This window comes from Schistocerca cancellata, chromosome 1 (genome assembly GCF_023864275.1).
Source record: "Schistocerca cancellata isolate TAMUIC-IGC-003103 chromosome 1, iqSchCanc2.1, whole genome shotgun sequence".
Lineage (NCBI taxonomy): Eukaryota > Metazoa > Arthropoda > Insecta > Orthoptera > Acrididae > Schistocerca > Schistocerca cancellata.
The window spans coordinates 468,121,163-468,138,041 of NC_064626.1; the positions used below are offsets into that span (position 1 = coordinate 468,121,163).

The 16,879-nt window shown below is 38.8% G+C and overlaps 1 protein-coding gene across 1 annotated transcript in view; it reads right to left on the bottom strand.

Moving 5' to 3' along the window:
* Positions 1-16,879, bottom strand: part of LOC126177063 (ubiquitin carboxyl-terminal hydrolase 34) — a 479,314-nt gene that overhangs the window by 68,403 nt on the left and 394,032 nt on the right. Inside the window, exon 43 of the mRNA XM_049924303.1 lies at positions 8,324-8,514. Coding sequence (XP_049780260.1) covers positions 8,324-8,514 — 191 coding nt within the window. The remainder of the gene's footprint in view (positions 1-8,323; positions 8,515-16,879) is intronic.

Below are 16,879 nucleotides of genomic sequence, written 5' to 3' on the forward strand. Positions count from 1 at the left end.
AACACCTCCTCTGGACATGCAATGAATTAGTTTCTTCTTCTTCTTCTTCTTCTTCAAAAATATAGTGCTGTGAAGCACTTATCACTCTGGATATGGACCTGGCCTGATGTTGCCTTGGTGTTAATATGCATGGATCGATAACATTCATGCAGCAATGGAAAGGAAAGGGATAGAAGGCAACTGTGAATAAGAAAATAAAGACTGAGTGGTAACAAAAAAATGTAATACTCCAGCAAAATAAAGTTATTGTTTCAGAACATTGATATTTTGTTTCTGTCTTAGTGTGCACATGTTTACAGATCATGTTGCTAATTAATCACCAGTTTAAGGACGTTGGGTTACTGACCATGTCCATAAAAAACACTGACCCCTATTGAGAGTTTTAAAACTTGTTAGGTGCATACCATATTTACTCACATGTAAGCCAACCTCAAATTCAAGCTGCACCCCAGAAATGAGATTCGGAGGGGGGATTAACATCATTACTGCTAAGCTTAGTTACTATAAAAATCAAAACAAATATGCTTCAGGATATGATGGATAAGGTATAAAGTGGCCCCGCCATTCAGGGATTTGCGAGTAGTAGTATTTATGTTTAGTAATTCAGATGGACTTAAATTTAGAATGTTGGACACTTGAAATTACTGTTACACTGTGAACAATGATAGCAGAGAGGACTCACAATATCTATCAAAATGTTCCAACAGAAACAATGGCAGCAGGGGCCACTAAGGCATTTACATATTGTACAGCAACTCATGTTCGAGTCTTACGCTATATCACATGATTGTCTTTCAAAGTATTTTTTCTTTCTAATGAATATAGTGTTTTCATCCAAGAAAGTTGCATTTTGTCTTGAGAAAGTATCCTGCTCGATTTAAACGAAATAAACTCGACACAGAGCAACCCATATATTCAAGACTGAGGTTATATAGGATACTTTATTAGATTACTTTTTAACATTGTAAACAATACAATTCATCTGCAAAGAATCATTTCCAGCACAAGTAATCTGTACAAAGTGCAGACCACAACCACTGCCATCACTGCAGAAAATCTTTCTCGTGCAATGTCTCCTACATCTGTCAACGTTGTTTAACTATCAAGTTAGAGCACGGCCGCCTAAAATACAGGCAGCCGTAATTAGGAACTATGGGCAGATGGGCTGTGAGTGGCAACATCACAAGTGAGTCTCACTGCACCACATACCTGAACAGTCAGGATTTTTCATTTTTTCTTATGTGGTCAATAAAATGCTAGTACGACATCGCCTAGAGCTGTTGAAATGTAAAACTGTACTTATTGTGCTTGTCAACTAATGCAAGTTTCTTAAAACAGTCAATTCTGATGGTGTGTATATGAAGACATTTGTTTTAATTGCTTTAAATACTTGAAAAACTCCTACATTCAAAGATGAGCTATATTAAATTTGAATTTCCCCCATGATAAAAAAAATTAACGTTCAATACTACAAACAATAACACAATGGCCTCTGAGGCAGAATGACTACTCATGGCAGCTTCTACCAGCATTTTTCAAAATTTTCTTAGGCTTTGTCCCTGAATCTAAGCCACAGGAGGGCCTTAATTTAGGTAAATACTACTTTGATGAAATTTTAGACGAATTGCAAGAAGTCAGTAACTTCTTGCCTTGATTTTTTGACGCACAGTCTTCTGGTCATCTTCAATTGTATACACTGCATCAAAATACCATGGTAGAAAGCTACTGACACATGGAAATTCACCCGAAACTTCATGGTACACTTATTCCCACTCACCAACAGCAGATTACATGCTGCCACAATAGAATGGGTACATCACCAACATATTTTACTTTATCTTAAATTTTTTGTTTCTTTCCGCCTGGTGTGTGCCTTTGCTTTCCATTTCTTGCTGCACTCTTTCATATACATCACGAGAAACTGAATTTCAGATAGCTATTGTGGTTGACACACAGCATTCCTGCTGCCAGAGTGAGCGGAATGTCTCTTGAACTGGCAGTCATCAGAATTTCTGCTGTCTGGCGGCATGACAGTTCACTGTAGGATGAGTAAGACATGCAATATCACCCTTTCAGCTTATTTGATGTTGGGTACCAGAAAAATGGGACTATCCAACTTCAGAGCTGTGCTGGTACTGATATTTTCGTGTACTCCAACAAATGTATTCCATTACTATGTGGATTTGGAAATCACTGCCATCAGAATGAGCAGCCATTTCCAACAATGTGACCGAGGGAGTGGGTACTGTGGTTCGTAACAGCAGACGGACAAACAACAGCCCCGGTAGCTGAGTGGTCAGCGCGACAGAATGTCAATCCTAAGGGTCCGGGTTTGATTCACGGCTGGGTCGGAGATTTTCTCCGCTCAGGGACTGGGTGTTGTGTTGTCCTAATCATCATCATTTCATCCCCATCGATGCGCAAGTCGCCGAAGTGGCGTCAAATCGAAAGACTTGCACCAGGCGAACGGTCTACCCGACGAGAGGCCCTAACCACATGACATTAATTAATTAAAACAGCAAATTGCTCCCAAATTCAATGCTGAACAACTAAAAACAAGCAGTCGTACCACAAGAACCACCATCTTTGAATGGGTACAGGTACCATTGCCTGCACATGTGAACCAGAGCTTACTGCAGATCACAGAATAGAAAAATCATCATGGGCCTAGGATCATCTCCAACGGACACTCAAATCATGAGAAAATGCTGCTTAGATGATGATTAACATTACACAACAATGGCAGAGTATGAATACACTAAAAATTACATTAGGTGATACATCTCACTTGTCTTTAAGGTACTAGACAAGAAGGCGGCAGTGGATGTACACTATGTGATCAAACGTATCCGGACACCTGGCTGAAAATACCTTACAAGTTCGTGGCGCCTGCCATTAGTAATGCTGGAATTCAGTATGGTGTTGGCCCACCCTTAGCCTTGATGACAGCTTCCACTCTCGCAGGCATATGTTCAATAAGGTGCTGGAAGGATTCTTGGGGAATGACAGTCCATTCTTCATGGAGTGTTGCACTGAGGAGAGGTATCGATGTCAGTCGGTGTGGCTTGGCACGAAGTCAGAGTTCCAAAACATCTCAAAGGTGTATTGTAGGATTCATGACAGGACTCTGTGCAGGGCAGTTCATTACAGGGATGTTATTCATTACAGGGATGTTATTGTCAAGTAACCACTCCGCAACAAGCCGTGCATTATGAACAGGTGCTCAATCATGTTGAAAGATGCAATCGCCATCCCCGAATTGCTCTTCAACATTGGGAAGCAAGAAGGTGTTTAAAACATCAATGAAGGTCTGTGCTGTGATAATGCTATGTGAAACAACACGACGTACAAGTCCCCTCCGCGAAAAACATGACGACACCATAACACAACCACCTCTGAATTTTACTGTTGGCACTACACACACTGGCAGAGGACGTTTTCTGGGCATTTGCTATATCCCCACGCTACCATCGGATTGCCAAATTGTGTACTGTGATTCGCAACTCCACACAATGTTTTTCCACTGTTCAATCGTCCAATGTTTACGCTCCTTACGACAAGCGGGGCTTTTTTTGGCATTTACCGGCATGATGTGTGGCTTAATGAGCAGCCGCTTGACCATGAAATCCAAGATTTCTCACCTCCTGCCTAACTGTCATAGTCATGCAGTTTGGAATTCCTGTGTCATGGTCTGGATAGATGTCTGCCTATTACATATTGCGACCCTCTTCAACTGTTGGCAATCTCTGTCAGTCAACAGACGAGGTCAGCCTGTACACTTTTGTGCTGCATATGTCCTTTCACATTTCCACTTCACTATCACATTGAAAACAGTGCACCTAGGTATGTTTACAAGTGTGGAAATCTCATGTACTGACATATGACACAAGCGACACCCTATCACCAGACCACGTTCGAAGTCTGTGAGTTCCGCAGAGCGCCCCCTTCTGCTATCTCCTCAATTTTTAAATGACTACTGAGGTCGCTGATATGGAGTTGCAGGGGCAACAGTCTGGATGATTGACTGATCTGGCCTCGTAACACTAACCAAAATGGCCTTGCTGTGCTGGCACTGCGAACAGCTGAAAGCAAGGGGAAACTACTGCCGTAATTTTTCCTGAGGATATGCAGCTTTACTGTATGGTTAAATGATGATGGCGTCCTCTTGGGTAAAATATTACGGAGGTAAAATAGTCCCCATTCGGATCTCCGGGCGGGGACTACTCAGGAGGACACTGTTATCAGGAGAAAGAAAACTGCCATTCTATGGATCAGAGCGTGGAATGTCAGATCCCTTAATCGGGCAGGTAGGTTAGAAAATTTAAAAAGGGAAATGGATAGGTTAAAGTTAGATATAGTGGAAATTAGTGAAGTGTGGTGGCAGGAGGAACAAGACTTCTGGTCAGGTGAATACAGGGTTATAAATACAAAATCAAATAGGGGTAATGCAGGAGTAGGTATAATAATGAATAGGAAAATAGGAATGTGGGTAAGCTACTACAAACAGCATTGTGAACACATTATTGCGGCCAAGATAGATACGAAGCCCACGACTACCACAGTAGTACAAGTTTATATGACAACCAGCTCTGCAAATGATGAAGAGATTGATGAAATGTATGATGAGATAAAAGAAATTATTCAGATAGTGAAGGGAGATGAAAATTTAATAGTCATGGGTGACTGGAACTCGCTAGTAGGAAAAGGAAACGTAATAGGTGAATATGGAATGGGAGGAAGGAATGAAAGAGGAAGCCGCCTGGTAGAATTTTGCACAGAACATAACTTAATCATAGCTAACACTTGGTTCAAGAATCATAAAAGGAGGTTGTATACATGGAAGAAGCCTGGAAATACTGGAAGGTCTCAGACAGATTATATAATGGTGAGACAGAGATTCAGGAACCAGGTTTTAAATTGTAAGACATTTCCAGGGGCAGATGTGGACTCTGACCACAATCTATTGGTTATGAACTGTAGATTAAAACTGAAGAAACTGCAAAAAGGTAGGAATTTGAGGAGATGGGACCTGAAAAAAAAAAAGAACCAGAGGTTGTAGAGAGCTTCAGGGAGAGCATTAGGGAATGATTGACAAGAATGGGGGAAAGAAATACAGTAGAAGAAGACTGGGTAGCTTTGAGAGATGAAATAGTGAAGGCAGTAGAGGATCACGTACATAAAAAAGCAAGGGCTAATAGAAATCCTTGGGTAACAGAAGAGATATTGAATTTAATTGATGAAGGGAGAAAATATAAAAATGCAGTAAATGAAGCGGGCAAAATGGAATACAAACGTCTCAAAAATGAGATCGACAGGAAGTGGAAAATGGCTAAGCAGGGATGGCTAGAGGACAAATGTAAGGATGTAGAGGTGCATATCACCAGGGGTAAGATAGATACTGCCTACAGGAAAATTAAAGAGACCTTTGGAAAAAAGAGAACCACTTGTATGAATATCAAGAGCTCAGATGGAAACCCAGTTCTAAGCAAAGAAGGGAAAGAAGAAAGGTGGAAGGAGTATATAGAGGGTCTATACAAGGGCAATGTTCTTGAGGACAATATTATAGAAATGGAAGAGAATGTAGATGAAGATGAAATAGGAGATATGATACCGTGTGAAGAGTTTGACAGAGCACTGAAAGACCTAAGTCGAAACAAGGCCTCGGGAGTAGACAACATTCCATTGCAACTACTGACAGCCTTTGGAGAGCCAGGCCTAACAAAACTTTACCATCTGGTGAGCAGGATGTACGATACAGGCGAAGTACCCTCAGACTTCAAGGAGAATATAATAATTCCAATCCCTAAGATAGCAGGTGTTGACAGATGTGAAAATTACCGAACTATCAGTTTAATAAGCCACGGCTGCAAAATACTAACATGAATTCTTTAAAGATGAATGGAAAAACTGGTAGAAGCTGACCTCGGGAAAGATCAATTTGGATTCCGTAGAAATGTTGGAACACGTGAGGCAATACTGACCCTATGACTTATCTTAGAAAATAGATTAAGGAAAGGCAAACATACATTTCTCACATTTATAGACTTATAGAAAGCTTTTGACAGTGTTGACTGGAATACTCTCTTTCAAATTCTGAACGTGGCAGGGGTAAAATACAGAGCGCGAAAGGCTATTTACAATTTGTACAGAAACCAGATGGCAGTTATAAGAGTCGAGGGGCATTAAAGGGAAGCAGTGGTTGGGAAGGGAGTGAGACAGGGTTGTAGCCTGTCCCCAATGTTATTCAACCTGTATATTGAGCAAGCAGTAAAGGAAACAAAAGAAAAATTCAGAATATTAATTAAAATCCATGGAGAAGAAATAAAACCTTTGAGGTTCTCTGATGACATTGTAATCTGTCAGAGACAGCAAAGGACCTGAAAGAGCAGCTGAACGGAATGGACAATGTCTTGAAAGGAGGATATAAGATGAACATCAACAAAAGCAAAACGAGGATAATGGAATGTAGTCGAATTAAGTCGGTTGATGATGTGGGAATTAGATTAGGAAATGAGACATTAAAAGTAGTAAAGGAGTTTTGCTATTTGGGGAGCAAAATAACTGATGATGGTTGAAGTAGAGAGGATATAAAATGTAGACTGGCAATGGCAAGGAAAGCGTTTCTGAAGAAGAGAAATTATTTAACATAGAGTATAGATTTAAGTGTCAGGAAGACATTTCTGAAAGTATTTGTATGGAGTGTAGCCATGTATGGAAGTGAAATGTGGACGATAAATAGTTTAGACAAGAAGAGAATAGAAGCTTTCAAAATGTGGTGCTACAGAAGAATGCTGAAGATTAGATCACATAACTGAGGAGGAGGTATTGAATAGAGTGGAGAGCTGAGAAATTTGTGGTGCATCTTGACTAGAAGAAGAGATCAGTTGGTAGGGCATATTCTGAGGCATCAAGGGATCACCAATTTAGTATTGGAGGGAGTGTGGAGGGTAAAATTCGCAGAGGGAGACCGAAGGATGAATACACTGAATAGATTCAGAAGGATGTAGGTTGCAGTAAGTACTGGGAGATGAAGAAGCTTGCACAGGATAGAGTAGCATGGAGAGCTGAACAAACCAGTCTCTGGACTGAGGACCACCACCACAACAACAACAACAACAACAACAAAATCATATGTTTTTGGGGGTGTCCAGATACTTTTGATCACATGGTGTATTCTGTCTATGGGATGTTTACAAGGAATTAAATAGGACATGCAACAGATCTGTATTTTATCTCATTTATAGGGCCCTATAGGTAATCTATACCTCCAGAAAGACAATTCACTATTTGTTCACACAACTACTCAGAATGATTCGAGAAATACTTCACAGACATGAAAGTCCTTGGGTGTTCTCCCATCACCTGACGTCAGTCCTATTTGACAAGTCTAGGGTTTCACAGAGTGAGATGATCATGCCTTCAAACAACCTCTGACCAATCTCCACAAATTGTAGTAGGTGATGGTAGTGGAGTTATGGATTGGGATGGCGTTTCATGGAAGTCCACATGAAGGTGCATTGCCACCATCAGGGCAACACGGAAAGAGGGGGTGAGTGATCTTTGCTTCCTACATATGAGTAGGTACATATTTACAATTATTTGTTTAAGAGTTTAAGCATGATCACTGTTCACTCGGTTAGATCACATAAACATTGTCATTGTTGCACAGACTGTCACCTTTTTTCCCAGATTTTAACAAAAATTCACTTTTATCTTCTACCTTATTGCAGACACACACTGTAAGTTTTGGGGTTAATTCATTCACTTTTATTAAGTGTCATTTTTAAGACTGAATTACTTCACCATCACACTGTCAATAAAGTTGACCTTCAAGCAATTTAAGTTCTTTTCCTCTCTGTAAAACATTCTGATACTGAATGTGTCAGATATGTTGGCAAAAGTAGAATTTCCTTCTAACCTAGAGCATATGTAAGTGCTACCACCTAGTGCAAGTTTTTTACCTCAAAACTCACTCCATGCCTAAATATTGAAGTTTTTCTTTGTGATTATCTCCAAAGTTACATTTTCTTGAATGACTGTATTCCTGCACAAATTGCACAGAATTTGAAATTTCAATTTTCAAGAGTCACGAATAATGAACATATTGTAAATGCATACTCTCAAGACGAGGAAAAAAAAAGAAGATAGCTGTTGGTGTATTTACATACATATTTATCAATATAATCATGGTTAAGCAGATTCCAAAATGCTACATGTCATATTCTCAACACCTTAATAACTAGCACTCTTTGTCAAACTAAACACTGAATAATTTCGGCTTTTTAAAGTAAAATGAATAACAAAAACAGAAGCTCAGACTCACAGTATGTAATTGAATGCTATGTTCTTAGTAACATGAGCATTCTGCAAGATGAGTTGTACATTTTCTGGGCAGTCAACACAGACATGATGCCAAAAGAGCAATAATGCTTGTTTGTTGTGATGCACTGGTATTGATGGTTCAGATAGTTTCGGATGAAACAGCTGCCACAGATCCAAGAAATGCTGCCCAAACTGTAACATGGAAAATGAGCCTTGAAGAATAAAGTACTTGAAATGCCATAACAGTAATACATAGCTATGAGAACTAAACTGTGAAGTGCAACTGTCTAGATAATTATTACATAAAGAGATTATATTAAACATACAACAAAGACAAAAATGCCACATGAAAAAATTTTGAAAATTATTAATCTCTTTAAATCAAATAAAAATTATCTCACTGTTATTGCATTAATGTCTAAAGAGACTTTTTTACGTCTATGACAACAGTGTTATTCATTTTTGTTATTGTGTGGTCTAAGGGTGCAAAACAATAATGCTGTCATTGGTGCCATGAAGTAATATTTAAGAGGTTAGTTAAATAAATTACATAAAAAGTAAACTGATCAAAAATACAGAAGTAATACAATATCAAAAAAACTTAACAGATGGGCACAAAATGCTGCCCAAACACACGTAATGTGCAATAAAATTAAACAATTTTAACATTTGACTTTTAAGGCCAGTTTCAAGAAATTGTTAATTTTTCTCTTCAAATACTTCTTGGAGGAATTGAAAGGAAACATAACCATTTAATCGACATTTAAACTTTTAATATCATCTTCCATATCAGCCCAGTTCATGAGCAAGTTATGAACTCTAGCACAATCTGGCTGTGTCTACATACAGTTTTGCATACATGAAGTTATATATCAGAAACATCAAACACTGGTGAGTCTTTTCCATGGAGGAAGAACCTACTTGTCAGAGGGCAGTAAATGACATGGAGATGAGTGAGGACTTTGTTTCATCTTTGTTGCTGAGGGGAGCTATGCTGTGGCCAGATCTAAAGATTTAATAGCCAAAATTTTTCATCAATCACTTTCACCCACTACTGCTTCCAATAGAATAATTCTGCTCTTCTACACTGGGTTAATTCCATATAGCGCAATGGCAAGCAACAAATGGCCTGCGGGAAAGATCTGATCTATGACTGGTTTCAATCTGGCCCGCGGAAGAAATTTGTGGTAGAGTGAGTGAGATACTTGCATTGTACTCCACTAGAGATGCTTTTTTGGATATTTATGCCAATGCTTGGCTCACCTCCTCGGGTTTGCAGCTCATGATGCACACCAGCAAAAGTTTTGCTTACTCCAAGCATAAACATTGCCATTTTGATGCCGCTGGATTTGAACAACAAAGAGAAACACATTGCTTGTCTGAGTGTGAAGTTATGGCCTATATGCTCATGTGCACGAGGAGAGTGGATGCAACACTTCACTACCTTGAAGGGGTACTGGCAAAACACACACACACATTATTTACTGCTTACTGCCTATGTCCGTGCTACACATGGATAGATTACAAATGTTGAACAATGGTTGCAGCGGCCATAACTTTGTGAACAAACTAGTTATCTGTTTTTGGTTAACATATAAATATCTGTGGTAGCTGTTTATTAATTTCATGCAAGTGTTGGCGAGCATCTTTATTGAGTTTATTCGGAAAATTTCTGGCATTAAGAAGAGAAAATTAGATGCTTAATGTTGCCAACTCTAGGAGAAATGGGTGGAGGTTTATTTCTTTACTATGTAGAAAGATAAACCTGCTTTCTGGTGTAGTGAATTACTAAATGAGGTGAAAGAATATCATATGAAAAGCACTTTGCTACGAAAGACATTGCTCACCAACAGCTTGCAGGGCAATTGTGGAAACACAAAATTTCCAATTTGGACAAGCAACAGCAAACACATACCAAACTAAGGACATAGTGAAACAACTCAGTTAAAGCTAGTTTCTATAATGAATAGAAAAACTGCTGACTTGTTAAAGCTTTTTGCTGAAGGCATTGGACATTGCAGATGTATTATATCCTGATAAAGAAAAAGAGTTTGAAAAAAGAAGTATCAAGATGAGCAGTTGTATGCCAAATTGTTATAATGGCTGATGACATTAAAAAAAAAGTTTGTGAGATCATGCTGCCACACTTGAACCATTTGCAATCACTTTGGATGAGAGCACTGATTTGTCAGACAGAGCTCTGTCAACAATCTTTTGACTGTGGTGTAGGTGTGGAGCTCATCATAATGGAAGAACTACTAGGATTACAGCCATTAAAGGGAGACACTACTGGTGAAGATATTTTTTGAGGAGAGATCAATAAGGTTCAATCTGCAGAGGAGTCAGCTCGCTGGAGTTTGTTCTGAAGGAGCACCTGCGATTGTCAGTTCACCGAAAGATGAAGATTAAATGAAAAATCTGCTGAATAAATATTTAGAAAACCAATTTAACAAGTTTTCACTATATTATCCATCAACAAAGTTTGTGTGCTAAATTAATTAAAATCGAAACTGTCATGGCTGTGGTTAAAAAGAGCATCAATTTTATAAAGTCCCACACATTACATCGCCACCATTTCAAACTATATTTTGACAACCTGTGATCCGATCATGGAGATTTAACTTACTATTGCAAAGGGAGAAGGCTGAGAGTGTGCAAAATGCTGAAACATTTTTACAATCTTTGACAATAAATAGCAGATTTCATGGCTGTCAAAAAGAAACTGCTGCCTGAAGTAATCAAGCCCTAATGGATTTGTGATTTAGTATTTCTGGTTGACATCACAAGTTACTTAAATGACTTAAATTACAAGCTCTAGATGCAAGATCAGTTACCTCATGAATTACACATCCATCTGGAAGTTTTTCAAACTGAGATGCACTTGTGACAAATGCAGATGGGAGCTGGAAACTGTTACAATCTTCCTACAGTGTCAGCTCAAGAAAATATTGATTACATTATTTATGATGATGAACGGAAATCATTATTATTGCAGTTTGCCACAAGATATTGTGATTTCAGAAATGCAGACAGCACTTTTGCTATATCTGCTAACCCAATAAAGTGTGACATAGAAAGTGCTGCAGACAATTTTCGAATGGAACTCAAGTTTCAAGGAGCTTTTTCTTTGAAATCTAAATTTGATGAAGTAGGCAAGATCTAGTTTCATAAAACTTATTTGACTGGAAAAATATGCACAACTGAGATCATTTGCAAGAAAGAACATGTCTTTTCAGAAGCAGATTTAAGTGAATTATTATTATTATTTTTTTAATTTTTTTAACCGCGCATGAAAATAAATACATGCAATATACATACAAAGTTTGCAGACGACAACCTGTAAAATAACTTAAGACTCTGTGTTAGTGATATAAATCCAGAAATGAACAATCTATAGTGTTAAGCTCGGATTTCACATTAATTTGTAGTTGATTATTTTTTTTTAAATCAATAAACCACTTTAAAGATACTTATTTGGGTTCTTATTAAGTGTGACTTTGCTGTTTCCCTAATGGCTGATAGTAAAATTTGTGTCTGGTGTATTGAATTTAGATAAATCACCACGTTTCACATAAGTTTCTATCCAAGATAATATTAACTTGTTGTTGGAAAGGTGTATTTTGAGTATAAGTTACTGTGATGAATTGTCATGAAACAAGAGGCTGAGCTAAACTATATTATCCGGCAACAAACAGTCTCAGATGGTACAGTTTCGATCTTGTGTACCAGGGGTGCTGCTGTCAAGTTGTTTGTTTTCTCTTTTGATATTAGGCTGACATTTGACTGTCAATAATATTTCACACATTTTGCTGTCCTATATTCTTGTATTTAATTTTGAGTTTCTATGTATGATAATATTCACATTCTCTTAAAAATGTGTCTTTTGATGTTTAACACCTCAAGCCTATGCGATCAATCATCAAGTGTTTTTGGACAAACATTTGAAAAAAGCTTGTTAATCATAGGGTTTGTGGATTATGAGTAAAAACACTCATGCTACTGGTGTAATAGTCTACAGCATTTATTATTTCACAAATCATTTTTAGGCTGTTATGCCATCATCAGGCAGAAAGCTAAATGGGTGTGGCTGCAAAATTTGATAGGATCAAGGATTTTAAAATAGTTCATCACAGATCATCTCAGTTTGTTTCCAAACATGACAATTGTTAATTTTTCGTTTAGGACAAGAAAAAAATTCCTAGACTTCTCAGTTGAATATACACTTTTCCCTGGTTGTAAATACATTATAACCCAGGTGAAAGTACATTTTTTCCATGTTAAGTAACTTTCTACTTTCCCTCAGAGCTGTAAAACTTATCAGTCCTTTGAATGGTAAATGTTTTATACAATGGCATAGAACTTTCCAGCACTTTAAGAGGTGAAACTAGCAAAAAAACAAAATGTTTTGGGACGATTTTTGATGCACAGGAACATGTACACTGCACATTTTCCTATTACAAAAGTATAAATACGAATTCCACCAAATACAGCATGGTAGCTTTCAAAGCACCAAAAACAAGATAGTGATGTGCTTTTGTTAGTTAATCATGGCTCATGTCACTTGATCTCGACCCAATGACAGCGGATATTCAGAGCACAGGAAACATGAAGAAATCAGCCAAGCAACATCACTGTTAAGTAGTGCAAACACACAAACAGGAAAAGTTAATGATTTAAATTAATGTACATATAGTATAGCTACAAGAAAAGCCAAACTCTCACATACAATATTGGTCATCAAACATTATTTTCTTTTTTTTTTCTTTTTTTTCTTTTTTCTAAGGGTGTGACTGGGCAAGATCCTAAGACCACAGCTTCAACTGCAGCAGCAGAATATTTCCGACAAGCACAATTATAAATTTCACTGTCTTGCATGAAACATTTCATGGGTTACCTGTCTATATACATGTTATGTCAAGCACTTTGACTTCTTCATAGAAACGCCAATTACGCGTGAAATTGCTCAAGAACTCACCTAGCACTTTTTTTTTTAAAGGATAATTACACTTTTTGCCTTCATTATTGCATAATCTGTAATTTATGATAAACTAACCTTGAATTTGCTCTTTTCAGCATGTGTTACTCTGGCCTTCTGAGTCCAAAATTTTTCTAAATGGCTGGTTCTCAATGTGTTAAGTTTTGAATGAGAGTCTAATACTCTGTGATTTAAGAAATTCACCACACTTTCTCACACATAATGTAATGCATCTTGCGTAAAGGGAAATTTACTTTGAAACTAACGCTTCTCAATCCATCATTGTGCTGTTGTAAATTGCGCATTTTCTTTGCAACTTAAATTTTATGTTGGTGTTATTCTCTCGTTTACATTTTATTGGTGCACTTGTGGGCTAAAGTAAAATTCTTTTTTAGAGTATCAGTTCTTACCAGCCAAATCACAAAAATTTTAACTGAAAATTAAAACAATGAAAAATTCTCCAAAAATTCTAAAAAATTCCTAGGTATTTTCCTGGCCTGAAAAAACTCCAGTATTTCTCCCGGATTTCTCGGTTGTCCTGGGGCATACAGCATACACCCCCTAAATTATTTCAATGAAAATGTTATGTATACAGCAACTGTTCTGAGAAAAAAAATAAATTAAACAAACTTTGGTGAAATGTTCTAAAGGAGTGATAGACAAAAATAATCTATCTTTAACAGGTCTAATATTACACTGTTGACATGGGGTTGGGGGGGGGGGGGGGGGGTAATGCAACAGCCTCAAGGACTGTGTTCAGTGGCACCAGAGTGTAATATATGAATACCAAGGGGTTGTAGTGTTAATGATTCATTTGTCATGGTCAGCAGCAATCAGAGGTCGCTCAGGAGGCCTGTCTGTGAACCCTCTGTTTTGACTTTACAGGCGGTAACTGTGCTGATTTCAGAGGTGAACAGTATTTGCAATCTTCATTCTAGATACAATCCTGCCCCACTGATAAGTACAGTTTCAACCATTTGAATGGGGTCGCATTGTGGGCCTGTGGGAAGCTAGGTGGATGTATAGACAGATTTTGCACACATTGGGCACAATATATCAGTAGTGTGTCACTGCTCTCAACAGTAGTCTGTGGATCATTCCCACACCTCCAGACCTGGTCCTGAATGACCATATAGTATACATGCATGTCAATATCGACACATTATGCGAGCGGTGGTGTCTGACTAAACATCATCTAGGGCCAAACTCTGGGCACACTTTGCACCTGCTGTGTCATCAGGGACTGGTGACCATCTGCTTGCAGCAGGATTATAATCATGTGTGCCTCTGGCCAGGTTACCACTGACACTATAAAAACTGTCAGTCAAGCATGGCTATTCTGGTGTTGTGAAATAGTTGATTGATGGCTGGAATAGAGCTCTGTTGTCTTCAGTGATAAACTGCATTCTCTCACAACACAAAGGTCCCATTCCAGGCTTTAAGGTGGACACACACACACACACACACACACACACACACGTTAGTTGCAACTCATGGTAACAATTGGTGTTTCAGTGGGATATAGTAACCAGTGCCCACTACACTGCGCAAGCTACTATCCCCATGCTACTGCCTTTTCTCCGACAGGAAGGTGATAGCTTTTTCAGCAAGATAATTCCCCAATGGTTTCCCCCACAGCATGACATTAGGAGTAAAACTGCAGTTCCTCTTCAAGATGTTGGAAGTATGGGACCTCTCCTCAGGTCACCATCATACTCACTGACAATGGACACCCGGGGTAGTGCAACCCACATTACACTGCTAAACACAGCCCAGTGCCATTCATCAGCAGTCCATGCTATCTGTGTTGTGGTGTTAACAGTGGGCTACATGTGGCAGTTTTAATTCTGTACATAGCTGCAGCTACATTCTGAGCAACTGAGCAGGGTGACACAGAATAATGCAGGGAGACCATTACTTGTTCTTGGATGACAGGCACAAGTGTGAAAGAGTTGTGACGTGCTTGGTACACGATATGGCGTTTCTCTCTGGTGATAGACAGACTTGTTTTCATGGTCAACTGGAACTGTTATTACAGATATGTTTGCATTCATGTTATCATGCAGTCCAATATCAGCCCACTGTCACATCTGAATGCACCAAAACTCTGGATACTGCATGATTCAGCTATCCAACCAAATGGAGAGAAAGAATGAGGCTCCTCTCCAACCGTGAGATGCTGATAATGCTGTCTCACATTACTATGCGGCATTTCTGTGATCATCCAAAATCTGTCACGATTAACACCCCTCATATAGCCTATCAGACTTTGTAACAATGCAGAACATGAAAAACACTATACCCAGGCCACTGAAACTTTGCACTTAATGTATGCATTTCAAGTTGGCGGCATAACAGCTTAACGAGTAAAAAACAAGAAGCGCAAGGCGCTAGGCATAGGGCGTGAACTAATCCCAGCATGGTAACCGCTGCCAATTGTGACATCAAAGCTCCTGCAATGCTGGCACTGTTTGATATGACTATAAACAATATATGTTGCGTATCCTCCAATGAACCCTGGACCTTGCCATTGGTGCGGAGGCTTGCACGCCTCAGCAACACAGATAGCCCTACTGTAGGTGTGACCACAATGGAGGGGTATCTGTTGAGAGGCCAGACAAATGTGGTTCCTGAAGAGGGGCAGCAGCCTTTTCAGTAGCTGCAGGGGCAACAGTCTGTATGATTGATTGATCTGGAATTAACCAAAACAGCCTTGCTGTGCTGGTATTACAAACAGCTGAAAGCAAGGGAAACTACAGCTGTAAGCTTTCCTGAGGGCAAACAGCTTTACTGTATGGTTAAATGATGATGGTGTCCCCTTGGGTAAAATATTCTGGAGGTAAAATAGTCCCCTATTCGGATCTCAGGGGGGAGGAGGGGGGGTAATGCTCAGGAGGATGTCGTTATGAGGAGAAACAAAACTGTCATTCTACAGATTACTGCATGGAATGTCAGATTCTTTAATCGGGCAGGTAGGTCAGAGAATTTAAAAAGGGAAATGGAGAGGTTAAAGCTAGATATAGTGGGAATTAGTGAAGTTTGGTGGCAGGAGGAACAAGACTTCTTGGTCAGGTGAATACAGGGTTATAAATACAAACTAAAATAGGGGTAATGCAGGAGTAGGTTTAATAATGAATAAAAAAAATAGAAGCGCGGGTAAGCAAATACGAACAGCATAGTAAATGCATTATTGTAGCAAAGATAGACACGCAGTGCATACCTACAACAGTAGTACAGGTTTATATGCCAACTAGCTCCACAGGTGACGAAGAGATTGAAGAAATGTATTATGAGATAAAAGAAATTATTCAGATAGTGAAGGGAGATGAAAATTTAATAGTCATGAGGGACTGGAATTTGATAGACAGAAAAGGAAGAGAAGGAAAAGTAGTAGGTGAATATGGAATGGGGGTAAGGAATGAAAGAGGAAACCGCCTGGTAAAAGTTTGCACAGAGAATAACTTAATCATAGATAACACTTGGTTTGAGAATCATAAAAGAGGTTGTATACGCAGAAGAAGCCTTGAGAAACTGGAAGGTTTCAGATTGATTATATAATGGTAAGACAGAGATTTAGGAACC